At 40.0% G+C, this 17,877-nt stretch overlaps 1 protein-coding gene across 1 annotated transcript; it reads right to left on the minus strand.

The window, feature by feature from the left end:
- Window positions 1-16,944: 16,944 nt before the first annotated feature.
- LOC110930565 (E3 ubiquitin-protein ligase Hakai-like) lies at window positions 16,945-17,661 on the minus strand. The gene has a single exon (XM_022173886.1). It carries the CDS (start codon window positions 17,659-17,661, stop codon window positions 16,945-16,947), a length of 717 nt encoding a protein of 238 aa, XP_022029578.1.
- Between the last annotated feature and the right edge of the window lie 216 nt (window positions 17,662-17,877).

The following is a 17,877-nucleotide window of genomic DNA, read 5'->3' on the forward strand; positions in this document are numbered from 1 at the left end:
ATGAAGCAATAAGGAAAAACAGATCCCCAATGGTTTGCAAGGCTGAAGACTTGGATGACATCTTTTATTTATAACGCAGCTTGACAAACATGCAACACCTGCCAGATCCACTTAGTTACCTGAAATACATGTAATTTGAAAAAACATCAACAAAAGTTGAGCGAGTTCATGTGTCTGTGTATGAATAAGCCCTTAAAGTATGTCTGTATGTATGTATGTCCCTGGTATGAAGCAATAAGGAAAAACAGATCCCCAATGGTTTGCAAGGCCAATGGTATGTGTGAAATGGTGTAGGAAAACTCAAACCTAGCGGAATTTTGCCACGACATTAGTATGTGGACATAGTCACCACATGGGCCACCCTGGTCATCATGGGTGTGGGCTCGCTACACCCAAATAGATCTATCACTCATGTCCCTCGATCCTACGATGAGGATTAATGGCCTTAAGTGTTGTACCCACCTTTCACATGATCAAGCAGTAACCCTCCTTAGCTAACCATACCATGTATAAAACGTTTGTAAACAATTGTAACATGTATTTCACCCCCGAAGTTATAAAACTGAAAACAGTTAAAAGAAAAGGGGGATATGAACTAACTGCTTTGCGTCTTCAGTATTCGTAACCCAAATCTCCTTAGTTACCCTTTAAAGTGTATTTACTTCTTTGAAAATCTCATTCTTGAAATATTTAGGTGTTTACAACTTACTAGATGATTTTTCAAAAATTCATTCTCTTGGATTTTTCTTGTAAACAATGTATTCTTACACTTGTTTCACCACTAGAAACATGGTTAGTTTCTTTAAAAACAATGCTCATGTAAATCTTGTGATTTAACTTGGTTTCTTTGGAAAACTATTTTTGAAATCATTCAAGTTTATGTCTAGTAATCATGTTACATGTTTCATCATTCATAAAATCATGTTCATTTTTTTCAAGTTCATGAAAACATAAAGCATGATGATCTTGGTCTTTCACAAGATCATCACCTTAACTTACTAGATCATGTGTTTAATCACAATCTAGTAGGTTTCTTATGATGTCTAACATCACTAACACAAATCATCAATCATCAAGAAGCAAATCATCACAAATCAACAAGTATTCATATGTTATTAAGCTTATGTTAGAGATTCATGATTATGTTCTTTAGTGTTCATCAAGATTACAAATGTTCATCATCTATTAACTATCAAAATATGAAGTAAGATCAAGTGATATGAAGCTCACTACTAGCACAAAGGCTAGGGAAGAACACTTGAAGTTGATAATGGCAAATGTGATGGATAAAAGCAATCGGGAGAGGTCCTTCAAGATCCACAAGCTCCACACTTCCTTAGACATCTTCTTACACCTTAGGATGATCTTGGAATGGAGGGACAATGGATGAAAGGTGGTGGTGGTGTGGCCCTTGTTCTTGGCCAAGAGGAGAGGAGAAGGAGGGAGAGAGATGGTGTGAAGTGATTAAGTGTGAGAGGTGATGAGAGTGATGGTTCACCTATAACCAATTTAGAGCTTTTATCCAATGTGTAACATGTCTCATTAGTACACTACAAGATCTTAAGCAAATCAAGGGAAGATCAAGAGAGGATTATGGTGGGCCACTCTTGTGACAGTCCATATGGGGGGGTCTCGGTAGTGATTAAATGGGTAGTTAGATTATATAGTTAGATCTTAAGTGTATTGATTAGTGTTTAAGTGTATAATGTGCTATATAGCGTGTTAGGGTGTTCGGGGATCATAACTAGCTCAGAAACATTAAAACAATGCTTCTAGTATAATTTTGGTGTTTCGGGTAGTGTCTGGTTGTTCGGTTGGATACTGGTTCGTTAAAGTGTCAAACTATATACCGTTTAGTGTCTTTTATATATCCTGTTGTGACACTTTTAATTCTCGACACTTAGGAAAGCATTCAGGGCCGTTTAGTCATACTTTTGCATGTTACTAGCTTGTTAAAATGCTGAATATTCAGCACTTTAAGTGGGTTTTAGGCACTTTCCGACACTTAAACTATCACCTAGTGAAGCAGTTTTGTGATCCTCACTTTCCTACCTACTATACTAGTGTAGTACCTTGTCTCTGGCCCATACGGGGTCTCAAAACACTGTCTGTCTATATTAACTGAACCTCGTCAGCATTTTTCTGAGTTATCCGCTAACTGTGCTCGCTGTGCTTTGTGCATAGTTTATGTCACTAAAGTTTGTATGTAAAATGATGTGACATTATGCAATATGTGATGCACATGTAAGTATGATGCAGTACAGAAAGCAATTAATTGCAATTCAGCACAATCATTAAGCATTAATCAAGATTAATTAATTGTACGGATACCTGGATTTTTGACAGTTGTCACATTCTCCACCTGTTAAGAAAATTTCGTCCTCGAAATTTGTACTACCTTAACTCCTTAGGGTTTCATTATGCGTGTATGTATATGAATAATACTGGGGTAGACAACTACAAAACCGAATCTAACCTTATTCACATCAGGTGAATTCCAGGGATATATTTCAACAACAAGAGCCCAATGCTTACAAGGCATGTGTTCTAGAATTTGATGTCAAAGGACACGAGACGTATAGATGTATAGTCTAGCGTAACTCAGCTAACAGGGGTTCCACAAAAGAGAAGTTTTGACCAATGGATTCTTCAAACAATCGGTCACAATATGCAAATGAGTTCTCATAAACCATAGTATCCGCTATACCAACTCAAAATCAACAACTTGAATATGAGAATGATCTGTCAACTTTCGAATAAATAAATGGTAAGGATTAGTGTGTTGACATTCTTGAATTGCGAAAGTTCACCGAATGAAATACAAGCGAATCTGGTGTATCATTGTCTTAATTCGTAGTTGCACCAGGAATGTTTAAATGACAAGTCAGACAGAAGTATATGTAGTTTTGTGTGAAACGATTGACCATGATTAGCACAAGCTACAAATTTGTAATGACACCACAAGGTGTCGTAATTGACATGTTTCAACAATAGCGGTGACCGAGCAAGTTCACCATGCTTGAAATCAAAGGAAAGTGTACTGAAACAACTCTGAAGATTTGATTTAAACTGCGTCATGGGGTTTTTAATTGGATATGGAACATCAAAGAACTACTGCTTCTGATTGAAGGTAGAAAGCAATAAACACTGCAGAGTGTTCAATTTATAATGAATGAATCGTTAGGAGGTACACCGTGATATGAAATGAATCAGGGTACCATTGTCTTAACACAAAACTGTGTTGAGACCGCTTTAATCGTGATAAACAAAACGGATTTAGAACAAATAAATAGACAATTAAATCCGTGTATGAGGTGCATAACCAAATTAGCGCAAGTTTCAATTATGTGAGAGTGTCACTGTAAGGCATCAAAACCAACATACGATTTAGTGGAGTCGTAGACCAACCAAGCCTGCTACGACCTGAAACAAAAGAACCTTTGCAAAAATATTTGAAAATTGAATATGTGACATGGATAGGTTCAAGCAATTGAATCTGGTTTTAGCATGACCCAACAATAAGTGTATGCATCAACAAGGTAATCTCAGCATGGTTACAAAGACAAACCATGAATGCAACTTGAAATAAAAGGAGCCTCAAGAAAGTGTGTTGGCTTGACAACAAAGGAGCCAACAATTACAAGAATGTAGGTTATTCAAATCATTCACCAATAGTTAGCCTTAGCGAAATAACATTTGAACTTTAATGAAGCGTTTATTCGAAACGAAACCACATGCGTAGCAAATGGTGCATGTGTGACATATAAGTTTCCGAGTACTGAAACAATGAATATGAAGAAATGACCAAGTATCGAAGCAATGTGTGTGTTCGCTCTAAACGAAGAAAATTAACGTGATGCAGCTACCATTAAGGGGAGTAGGGATGCAAATATCCACTTGCTAGAAGCAAAGGTGGAGATTTTAACAAAAGAAATTTGAGTACTTTCTGTTTGGTTAACTGAAATAGTATAGTTGTCAGGATAATGGGGTTGCTTGAGTTAACAGGTGTGGTTCCTAAGTGACAACCTTTACGAGTTTTGACCTGGGTTCCCAAAGGATTAAGCGCATGTTTTCTAGATTCTCAAAGTCTCGCACTCTGTGTAAAACTATTTTGTGCGTTGCGCAGGAATCAAAATTTTTGTGTAGGTTTAGAACAAGTTATTATCCCACAATTCCCCGTTATACTTTCTTCCTGAATTCACATATAATGACACTCAATCATCGATCAGTCTTAAAATAGTAGTTAGGTCCTCATGGTTAGTTAAATAAATAACTCGTTAATCCTCGGCAAGAGTTTCCAACTCTTGTTGGTTAGCTCGTTTGGCTCCTGGTAGTTGATGCTTATTTGAAAATCATCGTCCTTCTTCTTGACGAGCGGAACCGGAGTTACTCAAAACGGGAAACTTGGTCTGTTAACTTCCTTCTCCATCAACTACTGAAGTTGTACTGACAATCCTTGCATCTCCGAAGGTGTAAGTCGCTAAGGTGCATTGACTACAGGCGCGACGTCTGGAATCAAATTGATGCGAAGTTCGACTTATCGTTGGAGAGATAATTCAGGCAAGTCTTCAGCTTCTTTGTCCATGACATGAGCCAAGAAGGCAACACATCCTTTGCGCGAAATTCTCGTGCCTCCAAGCACTAGTAATTTGTAGAGGCGTATGATTGCTTCGTCGTTCGTCATCAGGATACGGATAACAATCTCCGCTTGATTGCTCGACAACTGGTCCATCCAATTACCACGTCGAGGCTCCCCTTTAGTTAGTTCTAACAGGTACGGGTTATCTAACCTACCCCTTTACTAAACCAGGTATATTCTTAACTTATGAGATACGAAGCTATGGTCGGTACTGGTATCAAACAACATAGGTGAAAAATTTTTGGTTGATAGAGAACGTACCAGCAACCACATCTGGATCCTGGTATGCTTCACGAGTTCCGATGTTGGATGCCCCTTCATGGTCTGGGTCAATCCTTCTTGGGCAATCTTTCCTAAAGTGCCCCTCGTCCCACATCTATAGCAGCCCGGAATTTTATCATTATTATTTCCGCTTTGGTTGTTGTCATCATTTCCTCCTTTTATGGGACTCTTCACCCAACAGGTGTCACACCCCGACCACGTAGATCATACAAAACGTGGCGGAAACATCGGGGAGTATTGTAACAGAATCAATTGTTTCAAATCCATGGCAAATGAAGTTTCGTTTTATTAATCAAATATGAAAGTATACATTGTTTAAACAAGAACCAAAGAGTACATAACATAAATTAACTAGTTCTTGTCTCGTTTTAAGTCACTAAGGCACAGGTCCGCCTAAGTATGTCTTGATAAGTCCTATGCATCATTTCCTGAAAACACATGTGAAAATAGGTACGTCCGCATAAAAATGCATGTGAGATACATTGGTTTTGTGAAAACAGGATTCATGACTTATGTTTGAGAAAATGTTTAGTCATGAACCTTGTAATTTGCTTTGTCTTGTAAATCATTTGAAAAACGATAAAATCAGATGATATGTATAAATAAGAAGACACTGTATGCTTAAACGGATAACCATGTAAAATGTGTTTGTATAAGATAAGTCGTTTGTAAAACAATGTCTCGTGAAAAGTGTGTTATTTGTATAAAATGTCATATGTCTCAAATTGAAATAATTCAAATAACGTTACGATATGTAATACCATACAAACACTTATATATAGGAAGTACCAGCGGCGTATCCACCATGCTTGTATCATATTACACACGCCTCGTTACTTAATCACTTACTCAAACCAAACCATCGAGATGAAATGTTTAACAATTGAAGATATGTTCATGTATAGTCAAATGTCTATTGTCAAATGTAAATCATGTCCACAGATACAACTGGTTCACACGGTTCAACGGTTACAGACGGTTCATGTAATCAAAGGGGTAAGACGGTTCACATAGTCAAATGGTTACAACGGTTCAAAATGTAGCATAATGTGTTCATATGCTGGATGAGCATATGCAACAAAAATGCAATGTAAAACCATGTACGAAGTATGCACACAATGGGCATATATAACATGAAATGTAATGTATAACAATGTACTAAGTACGCACACAATGGGCATACATAGCATGTAATGTAAAGCAATGTACTAAGTGCGCACACAATGGGCATACATAGCATGTAATGTAAGGCAATGTACTAAGTACGCACACAATGGGCATACATAGCATGTAATGTAAGGCAATGTACTAAGTACGAACACAATGGGCATACATAGCATGAAATGTAATGAAATCATGTACTATAATGTACTAACGAACATAGTAGGTATATGATGTGAAAACATGGAAAGCGTGAAGTAACAAGTAGGCACATGTGTTTCACCCCAAAACAGTTTGGAAAACAGTAAAAGAGGGGTTCAATGTACTCACCTGAGATTGCTTTGTAGTTCTTGTATAATGACCAAATAATGCTAGAGATCACGGAATATCAAACGCCACCTAATAGGTAGCTATATTAATATACCGGACCAAAATCGGAAAGATCGAATAGTATGCGGGTTCGTAAACCAAACGAGTATGGAGACTCGTGTAATATGGTTTAACAAAGCCTACATACTAAAATGAAACCTAACCTAAGTGCTTGCGACCCATTACGACCCGTTTAGGTAGCTTATGCTACCTTAATGGGTCATTCGCGTAGAACGTGTTTGGAACGCCTAACATCGTGACCACAAGGTATACCTCGGAAGGTTACAGCTATGGTCACCTAATGTGTTTGGTCGGATCCTAATGATCGACCAAATGGGTCGGGTTCGAAAGTATAAGCGATTGTTTAGATCGCTTACCTTACGCCCCTATATAAGCACTAAACTAAAAGTGACGAGCTAAGCATGTTAGAACATGCTTAACTAAGTTTAGAAAACATGTTTGGCATCAAAACAAACGGCTTTGATGCTCACGAGTAGTTTGGTTACAAAATACGCAAGAATGCGCATATTGGCCGAAACTACGACTCGTCACTGAGCCTAGATAACGTGGTAATCAGTAGGTATAGTCACTACGGACTAAAACCATCGTGATCACACTCACGTTATGAAGTTCCATGAACTTCGTGTTGACCATATGCTGGTCACACAGAAAGTCAAACAAAACTTTGACTTTCGGACTCGAAAAGAGAATAAAAGAACGAAAGAACACTTACGAAGGGTCCCCGAATGCTAATCTAGATCAAAGAGCTCAGGTATAAAGCAATGCCATCAACTTAGAGCATTTTGATCAGTTTTTTTGTGGGTTTTTGCAAGAATGGGGGGGGTATTTATAGGAAAAGCATAACCGTTAGGATCGTTTATCGATTAACGTGCTTTGATCTTGTCCATACACTTGTTGCAACATTTATGGGACATCTGATTTACCCTTATTGTTCAGAAGAGGCAAGTGGAATTTGACCTTTCACTAATTTGAAGAGGCAACTGCAGTTAAAATAGAATCTGTTGTACTGGGGACTCCTTACGGACCGTATGGGTGATGGCTTACGGTCCGTAAGCCCTCACTTTGGCAGATTTACAGTTTTGGTCCCTGCAGCCCCAAAACTTGGTATTTGATGCATTTTTGACACGTTTAAGCCCCGTTAACCCCATTTCAAAGCTCTAAAATGAAGTTATAGTATAGGGAACTTAAAATGTGATCAAAAATATCTTGGATGTCGGTTTGTGTGGCCGAACGGTCGCGATGTTCGGTTAATTACGACGGGATGCGCATAAGCGCGAAAGACGATCCAAATGACGCGACGAACGGATTTTTCTCATGCCAAACACTAAGGCATAATATAAGGATGCTTACATAAATTTTTGGATGTCCGGATGTATTCAGAACTTAAGTTATGCGCGAAAGTGCAAACTTGTGCACTTTTTGACACTTTTAGTCCCTGAATGATCCAAAAGTTTGTTTTAGCATACCAAACCCCTCAAAGCCTATTTCTAAGCTATGTAAAGGACATTTAGGGTATGTTTAACTTATGGACATGTTCCGGAATGTTCGTTACAGTTCAAATTGGCATACTTTCGCAGTTTGTCAAGTTTAGTCCCTGTAAGCGAATTAACTTGTTTTTGCCATACCAAAGCCTTCAAAACTTATTTCTAAGTTATGTAAAGGTTATTTGAGGTATGTTGAGTTTATGTTGATGTTCCGGAGTATTTGTCGCATTTAAACTCAGTACGTTTACGCACCAGTTTGCGTATAATTCTCCAGAAAGCGATGTAGAGTTTGAAATTGAACAAGAATTGATATGTGCAAAAGATACACATATTTATACAAGATCCCAAGTATGAAATACAATATTTCGTCGGCTTGGTATTTGTTTGATGGTTGCGATGTCACAGGTGTCACAGTCTCCCCTACTTTAGGAAATTTCGTCCCGAAATTTATTCGTAGGAGTCTATTTGTGACTTTGCCAAATACCCACCAGCGATATGCAAGGCAATATCCTGTCATTTCCTTAACAGTCATTCTTCAGAAACGAAAATGAACAGACGGAGTCATTTTCCTCAACGAGTATTCTTCAGAAATGGAAATGACGGAATAAGCAAACGGATGTTCATTTCCTCAACGGACAAATCCTCAGAAACGAAAATGAACTAACGGAGTTATTTTCAATGGTTGCTTCATCGGAGTTGGAAATGAAGGATTACACAACGGATATTCATTTCCCCAACGGATAAATCGTCAGAAACAAAAATGAACTAACGGAGTCATGTTCAACGGTTGCTTCATCAGAGTTGGAAATGAAGGATTACACAACGGATATTCATTTTCCCAACGGATAAATCGTCAGAAACGGAAATGAACTAACGGAGTCATTTTCAACGGTTGCTTCGTCAGAGTTGGAAATGATGGATTACACAACGGATATTCATTTCCCCAACGGATAAATCGTCAGAAACGAAAATGAACTAACGGAGTCATTTTCAACGGTTGCTTCGTCAGAGTTGGAAATGATGGATTACACAACGGATATTCATTTCCCCAACGGATAAATCGTCAGAAACGAAAATGAACTAACGGAGTCATTTTCAACGGTTGCTTCATCAGAGTTGGAAATGAATAGGGTTAACTCTAGACACATGACAGAACTTGCTGTGATTCCTGTGCACTAAATTCCATAAATATGTATGCATCCATAATTACGTAATCCCTTGCACAGTCCGCACAGTTTGTTTTGTAATGTTTTGGGGAAGGATATCAAACTTGTGATGAGGGTGACTAGACTTCCATCGGTTCCCTTTAATTAGATCTACAGGGGATCTTCTTAGTTAGGCCACCAAGGAGTCCTTTCAGCTATATCATCACATGATATCCCTAGCCAGATTTTTGGATCAATCTGTTTAACTAGACCACTCAAGGGGTCTAATTATGAAGTAGTACTTTATAATCCGAGGGACTTAACTATAACATAGAAGTCCATTGAGGATTTTAAGTAATACCTTTGGGTATCCTACTATGAATCTCTTGTACAAGGATATGTAAGATTCTACGAAGATTTGGATAACATAATTTGGATCACACAACAACACATAAGGGAAGACATAAGCACAAAGTCACATAATTGTTTAACTTGATTATAATTTGTTATTAACTTGTTATTGATTGAATACGGATATGGAAACAAATCGACGGGTCTCAATGTTCACTGGAATCTATCTGAGAAGATAGAAAGATCTCCCAAAATTCGATTTTTGATTACAAGGAATTATCATATTCGAATTAAGGTATACAACTATTAAGGACTTACGGGAAATCCTTAGGTACCCTATTAAGGATTTATAGTGGTACTTTGGGTATTCGTCATGTGTTGTAACTTGCGCCTTGTACTTCGTTTTTCTTAGAAGAAACGGGTACTTAGGAATTACGTGGAAGACGCAAGAGATCATAGAATGGGAGAATTTTGGGGGTAGTTTGTTCTTCAAGGAATACGGTTACTTGATTGTCGGTATTGTAAGGGATATGTCGTTTATACATGCAACCATAGAAATACATTGCAATGTAAATAAAAAATTTATTTATAAACAACGATAACAACTGTTTCTTGGACCTTGACAACAAAAGAAAATAATACATAAGACGTGATTATTTCTAAATGATGTTGTCTTCTAGTCAGTCAGATGCTTATCCCTGTGCTGGATTTGCATTAGCAAGCCTTGGGCAATTTCTTCGGAAATGACCCATCTCGCCACAGTTGAAACAAGAGCCTGGTAGAAAACGACCTTGAGTAGGATTGTTGCCAGCTTGGCTTGGCGCAGCTGCAGCTGGACAGACTCTTGCTGTGTGGCCTATAAGTCCACAAGTTTGGCATTTGCGGCACTGTACATTGGTGTGATGATGGAGGCTACATTGGTTGCACAAGGGTGCAGTTCCATTGTATGGTTTTCTAGCAGGGGGTTGAGCTGGTTGGTTGGGGACGGCTTGACCATTGCGAGCGACCACGGCGAAGTTCTGAGAAGCCTTTCGCTTCTTTGACTTTTTAGAGGATTCAGTCTGTTCATCCATGGTCTTTGATTCCTCGATTGGGTTCGATTCCCCGACCGGTTTCTTGTCACCTTTTCGGAAAAGTTTACCTTTCCTGATCTTTGATTCAGTCAAGGTTGCAGATAGCTCAATGGCCTGTCTAACTGTAGTAGGGTTGCTACCAGTCACAATGTCTTGTATTGAGTCAGGGAGGCCATCAATGTACTTTTCGATTGCCTTATCCAAAGGTGTAACCATATCCGGGCATAACAAACTTAAATCCTCATAACGATCCGTGTAGGCTCGATGTTCACCGCTAACTTGCTTAAAATCGTCGAACTCCGTTTCCAAGGCCCTGATCTCGTGACGAGGACAGAATTCCTTCATCATCAGAGCTCGAAGCTCTTGCCATGTTTGAGCCAGTGCCACATCGGCACCCCTATCTCTCATCACACCATTCCACCATGTCAAAGCTCGTTTCTCAAAGACGCTAGATGCGAATTCTACCTTTCGCTCGTTTGGACATTGAACATGTCTGAAGGTGTTCTCTAAACTCTCGAACCATTGTAGAAGTGCAGTCGCTCCTTGAGACCCAGAAAACTTTGATGGCTTAGCTGAGTTGAACGTCTTGAAGTTGCAGGGGGCATGATTGTTGTTGTTGGCTTGGTTCCATTGAGCAAAGAGGTTTGGGAATTGAGCAGCCATTTGCTGTGCAATGATCTCTGCCAGTTCGGCAGTTGCTATCTGGTTTTCGCGTCGAGGAGGCATTCTAAAAGAGAAACAAGAAAGAAAACAAATGAAATGGCATTGGGTAAGAATAGGATGTTACAATTACCGACCATAATCATGGTTGATGGTCATTTGTTTGAACCACGAAGCAAACAAACAACACCAAGGCTGAATCAAAGCAAATAGATCCTCATAGTGTATCGCGAAGACATGCTCGCCTATAAGTGGACACTCACCCCAAGAGTTCCCAGGTAAGAGTGACTGGTCCGATTATGTGGATTTGTACGAACATTCTAGCCTTAGACAGAAAACCCAGGGTACAGGCATTCACTCTTCCAGTTTGCACATGTTCACACTATTTCGGGCCCAAAACTTTGACGAGAGTTTTGAAAATTCAAAGGGGTTCAAAACCTTATAACAGAGGGTTCAAAACCTAGTAATCAATCATCCTAGAACAAATGATTAGTTTTCAAAGCGGTTTTGAAATTTATGTTCTTGTTGTGGTCGTCGCCCAAGGATAGGTGACGGTATTGTTTTATGACTAAACGCAAGTAAACTAGCGTTAGGGTCCTAAGAAGGTTATAGACTAGGTCAAAGCATTACTAATAACCTAATTCCCTATAACCATTGGCTCTGATACCAACTTTTCTGTCACACCCCGACCACGTAGATCATACAAAACGTGGCGGAAACGTCGGGGAGTGTTGTAACAGAATCAGTTGTTTCAAATCCATGGCAAATGAAGTTTCGTTTTATTAATCAAATATGAAAGTATACATTGTTTAAACAAGAACCAAAGAGTACATAACATAAATTAACTAGTTCTTGTCTCGTTTTAAGTCACTAAGGCACAGGTCCGCCTAAGTATGTCTTGATAAGTCCTATGCATCATTTCCTGAAAACACATGTGAAAATAGGTACGTCAGCATAAAAATGCCTGTGAGATACATTGGTTTTGTGAAAACGGAATTCATGACTTATGTTTGAGAAAATGTTTAGTCATGAACCTTGTAATTTGCTTTGTCTTGTAAATCATATGAAAAACGATAAAATCAGATGATATGTATAAATAAGAAGACACTGTATGCTTAAACGGATAACCATGTAAAATGTGTTTGTATAAGATAAGTCGTTTGTAAAACAATGTCTCGTGAAAAGTGTGTTATTTGTATAAAATGGCATATGTCTCAAATTGAAATGATTCAAATAACGTTACGATATGTAATACCATACAAACACTTATATATAGGAAGTACCAGCGGCGTATCCACCATGCTTGTATCATATTACACACGCCTCGTTACTTAATCACTTACTCAAACCAAACCATCAAGATGAAATGTTTAACAATTGTAGAAATGTTAATGTATAGTCAAATGTCTATTGTCAAATGTAAATCATGTCAACAGATACAACTGGTTCACACGGTTCAACGGTTACCGACGGTTCATGTAATCAAAGGGGTAAGACGGTTCACATAGTCAAATGGTTACAACGGTTCAAAATGTAGCATAATGTGTTCATATGCTGGATGAGCATATGCAACAAAAATGCAATGTAAAACCATGTACTAAGTATGCACACAACGGGCATATATAGCATGAAATGTAATGTATAACAATGTACTAAGTACGCACACAATGGGCATACATAGCATGTAATGTAAAGCAATGTACTAAGTACGCACACAATGGGCATACATAGCATGTAATGTAAGGCAATGTACTAAGTACGCACACAATGGGCATACATAGCATGTAATGTAAAGCAATGTACTAAGTACGCACACAATGGGCATACATAGCATGAAATGTAATGAAATCATGTACTATAATGTACTAATGAACATAGTAGGTATATGATGTGAAAACATGGAAAGCGTGAAGTAACAAGTAGTCACATGTGTTTCACCCCAAAACAGTTTGGAAAATAGTAAAAGAGGGGTTCAATGTACTCACCTGAGATTGCTTTGTAGTTCTTGTATAATGACCAAATAATGCTAGAGATCACGGAATATCAAACGGCACCTAATAGGTAGCTATATTAATATACCGGACCAAAATCGGAAGGATCGGATAGTATGCGGGTTCGTAAACCAAACGAGTATGGAGACTCGTGTAATATGGTTTAACAAAGCCTACATACTAAAATGAAACCTAACCTAAGTGCTTGCGACCCATTTCGACCCGTTTAGGTAGCTTATGCTACCTTAATGGGTCGTTCGCGTAGAACGTGTTTGGAACGCCTAACATCGTGACCACAAGGTATAACCTCGGAAGGTTACAGCTATGGTCACCTAATGTGTTTGGTCGGATCCTAATGATCGACCAAATGGGTCGGGTTCGAAAGTATAAGCGATTGTTTAGATCGCTTACCTTACGACCCTATATAAGCACTAAACTAAAAGTGACGAGCTAAGCATGTTAGAACATGCTTAACTAAGTTTAGAAAACAGGTTTGGCATCAAAACAAACGGCTTTGATGCTCATGAGTAGTTTGGTTACAAAATACGCAAGAATGCGCATTTTGGCCGAAACTACGACTCGTCACTGAGCCTAGATAACGTGGTAATCAGTAGGTATAGTCACTACGGACTATAACCATCGTGATCACGCTCACGTTATGAAGTTCCATGAACTTCGTGTTGACCATAGGCTGGTCACACAGAAAGTCAAACAAAACTTTGACTTTCGAACTCTAAAAGCGAATAAAAGAACGAAAGAACACTTACGAAGGGTCCCCGAATGCTAATCTAGATCAAAGAGCTCAGGTATGAAGCAATGGCATTAACTTAGAGCATTTTGATCAGATTTTTGTGGGTTTTTGCAAGAATGGGGGGGGTATTTATAGGAAAAGCATAACCGTTAGGATCTTTTATCGATTAACGTGCTTTGATATTGTCCATACACTTGTTGCAACATTTATGGGACATCTGATTTGGCCCTTATTGTTCAGAAGAGGCAAGTGGAATTTGACCTTTCACTAATTTGAAGAGGCAACTACAGTTAAAACTGAATCTGCTGTACTGGGGACTCCTTACGGACCGTATGGGTGATGGCTTACGGTCCGTAAGCCCTCACTTTGGCAGATTTACAGTTTTGGTCCCTGCAGCCCCAAAACTTGGTATTTGATGCATTTTTGACACGTTTAAGCCCCGTTAACCCCATTTCAAAGCTCTAATATGAAGTTAAAGTATAGGGAACTTAAAATGTGATCAAAAATATCTTGGATGTCGGTTCGTGTGGCCGAACGGTCGCGATGTTCGGTTAATTACGACGGGATGCGCATAAGCGCGAAAGACGATCCAAATGACGCGACGAACGGATTTTTCTCATGCCAAACACTAAGGCATAATATAAGGATGCTTACATAAATTTTTGGATGTCTGGATGTATTCAGAACGTAAGTTATGCGCGAAAGTGCAAACTTATGCACCTTTTGACGGTTTTAGCCCCTGAATGATCCAAAAGTTTATTTTAGCATACCAAACCCCTCAAAGCCTATTTCTAAGCTATGTAAAGGATATTTAGGGTATTTTTAACTTATGGACATGTTCCGGAATGTTCGTTACAGTTCAAATTGGCATACTTTCGCAGTTTGTCAAGTTTAGTCCCTGTAAGCGAATTAACTTGTTTTTGCCATACCAAAGCCTTCAAAACTTATTTCTAAGTTATGTAAAGGTTATTTGAGGTATGTTGAGTTTATGTTGATGTTCCGAAGTATTTGTCGCATTTAAACTGAGTACGTTTACGCACCAGTTTGCGTATAATTCTCCAGAAAGCGATGTAGAGTTTGAAATTGAACAAGAATTGATATGTGCAAAAGATACACATATTTATACAAGATCCCAAGTATGAAATACAATATTTCGTCGGCTTGGTATTTGTTTGATGGTCGCGGTGACACAGGTGTCACAACAGGCATCCTTGTTGTGTCCTTTCTTTCTGCACCTGCCGCACTTAGGCTTCAGACATCGACATTTGTGGTGATACTTGCGCTTATCACTTCTCGACTTAGCTCCCAAGTAAATCTTAACTTCGGCCTGATTGTTATTAGGGCAATCTTTCTTGAAATGCCTCCTGTTCCCGCAGTCGAAACAACCTCGAGCAAGTTTTTGTTCATCATTGGTCCTTTTGTTGTCGTTGCTTCCTCCGTGATTTCCGCTACCATCTTGACCTTCGTTTCCATTTCCCGTTCCGATCCTACATGTCTCCTTGACATGCCCCACTTCATTACTTCTTCCATGCCTACATGGCTCAGCATGATGGAGTAGGCGATCATCGCGCTTAGGTAGGATACCCATGTACTCCTTTCCCTTTTTGGCTTCGTTCTTGTTATTTGTTCGGGTATCTTCCTGGAAGTCAGTGAGCTTCCTTTTGTTCTTTTTGGATGACTCTATCTGAGTTTCCTTCTTCTTGTCAGGGTTTGAAAGCTTTTCCAGTCTAACCGCTTCTTTACTAAGTGCCACACTTAACTCGACCGCATCGATAGCTGTTGGCGGAGTTGATACCGTCATTAGGCGCAGGATCTGAGGCGCCAGCCCCCAGATGAGTGGCTCCATCCTCTTCAACTCTGGTTCCACCAGGTATTTAACAACTCGCGACAAATCATGAAGTCTCTGCACGTACTCCGCCACTTTTGGACTTTCCATCATTAGCTTCCAGAATTCGAATTCCAGCTTCTGGATCGCCATCTGAGAACAATACTCCTCACGCATCATTTCCTTCAGCTCACCCCATGTTAAAGCATTCGTAGCAGCTCTACCCATCATTCGAACCCGAGAGTTCCACCATGACAGGGCCCCATCTAGAAACGATCCTGACGCATATGGGACTTGTTGCTCTGGCGTACATCCACTCATTCGCAAAATAGAATCCATATCTTCGGTCCATTTCACAAAGGCTATGGCACCTCCAGTGCCATCGAAATTCAGAGGCTTGCAGTCAAGGAACTGCCAGTAGGTATAGCCACAAGGTGGGTTGTTTTCTGAGGTACTCCTGCTATGTTCAGAGCGCAGGGCCTCGTGCTGTGCTATCGCTTGTGAAATCCGTCCTTGTAGTTCAGCCTCTGTCGTGGGGAATCGTGTTTCTCTTTGTGGAAACATCTTCTAAAAGAAGATTGTGTTGGTCAGGTCATAAGTGAGGTAAGCACAAGTCATGTATACGTAACAGCATTTATCACGCAAGTAAGAACATAACATTTCAACCATAATATAAACAAGTAATTCAACAATGCATGTAATGAGAATGTTGCGATTGAGCTTTCATATATCAATGACCACAAATACAGTTTTACATGTTCTACAATGTACCATACATCAAAAGGGACCACAGGGTCACATCACCCTTGTCCAAAATATCCATCAAACTACAACAATCAAAAGTCAAAGTGGTCTTCAAAAGGCTGTGCAATCTGGGCTCAATAGCTACACTCTCACCAAAAGTATGCTACCTGCATAAAACCAAAAACTGCTATGCTGATGGAGGAGGAGGAGGAGGAGGAGGTGGTGGAGGAACGAAAAGCAAACTACGCACATGCGCTAACTCCTCCTCAAGAGCATAAACGGTATGCAACAGATAGCTAATCTGCTGCTCCATAGTAAGAAAACGAACGTCAAAATCTGGGTATGGCAGAAGAGGAGCGGGTGGGGTCGCAAATGGTGACTGACATGGATAAGGCGGAGGACGTGGAATCCTCTCTAACTCCATGACTCTACGGCACAACAACTCCTGCTAGAGCTGTAACGACAAAAGCAGATCATCCCTCGTGTAACTAGTGTAATGTGAAGGATGGTATGGATCAGAAACAGGCATCGTGTTGGGCGGAAACCAAATCAGTGGCTCGCCCGATGGTGCAGAAGCAAAAGGAGCAGTATGACTAAACTGTTGCACAAAGGGAAAAGCTGCTGACACAGGTGGAGCATGGCCGGACGGCTGGCTCGACGGTCCTTCCCCTGGACGGGGTAGAAGGATATCCTGTAAGAATGTGATTGACAAATCTGTGTGGTGTGTGTCAGACACATGTGAATGAAATGGGGCGATATCAATAGGTGCGTGGGTGGGTGCAGGTGGGGGAGTAACAGGCCTAACAAAAGGACGCAAGTCATCATCGTCCTCTATCCACCCATTGCGGGTGAATGCATAACGGGGATCTATCTGGGCAGCAAAAGGAGCATGGTCAACAGGTGCAGGGATCGGATCAGGTAAAGGTGGTGCAACAACTTGTATGTCAACAGGTACACGGTCATGCTCAGGCAGAGGATCGTGAGCATGTATAGGCTCGGGTGCAGGCATAGGCTCGGGGTCGGCTGGAGCTAGCTCAAGATCAGCGGGTATCGGCTCGAGATCAGCGGGTACATCAAAAAGCTGATCATCAGGAACGAAGTCAACCTCATGCTCAGGATCAAACTCATCATCAAACTCAAAGTCCTGAACAGGTGCGGCAGACATAGCGGTGTCAGAATCAGAATCAGTGGGATAATGCTACAATCCCAGTGCGTGCAAACTAGTAGATGACACAGACTCAAATGAATCAGGACTAGAATGATCAGATGAAATCTCGATGATCGAAATCTCAATAAGCGGAACAGCAACGACATTATCGACTGGAGCTCCATCACCCTGGGCCTCCTCAGGGGGACCCTCAATAAAAAGATCGATATCATC

Source organism: Helianthus annuus, chromosome 1 (genome assembly GCF_002127325.2).
Source record: "Helianthus annuus cultivar XRQ/B chromosome 1, HanXRQr2.0-SUNRISE, whole genome shotgun sequence".
NCBI lineage: Eukaryota > Viridiplantae > Streptophyta > Magnoliopsida > Asterales > Asteraceae > Helianthus > Helianthus annuus.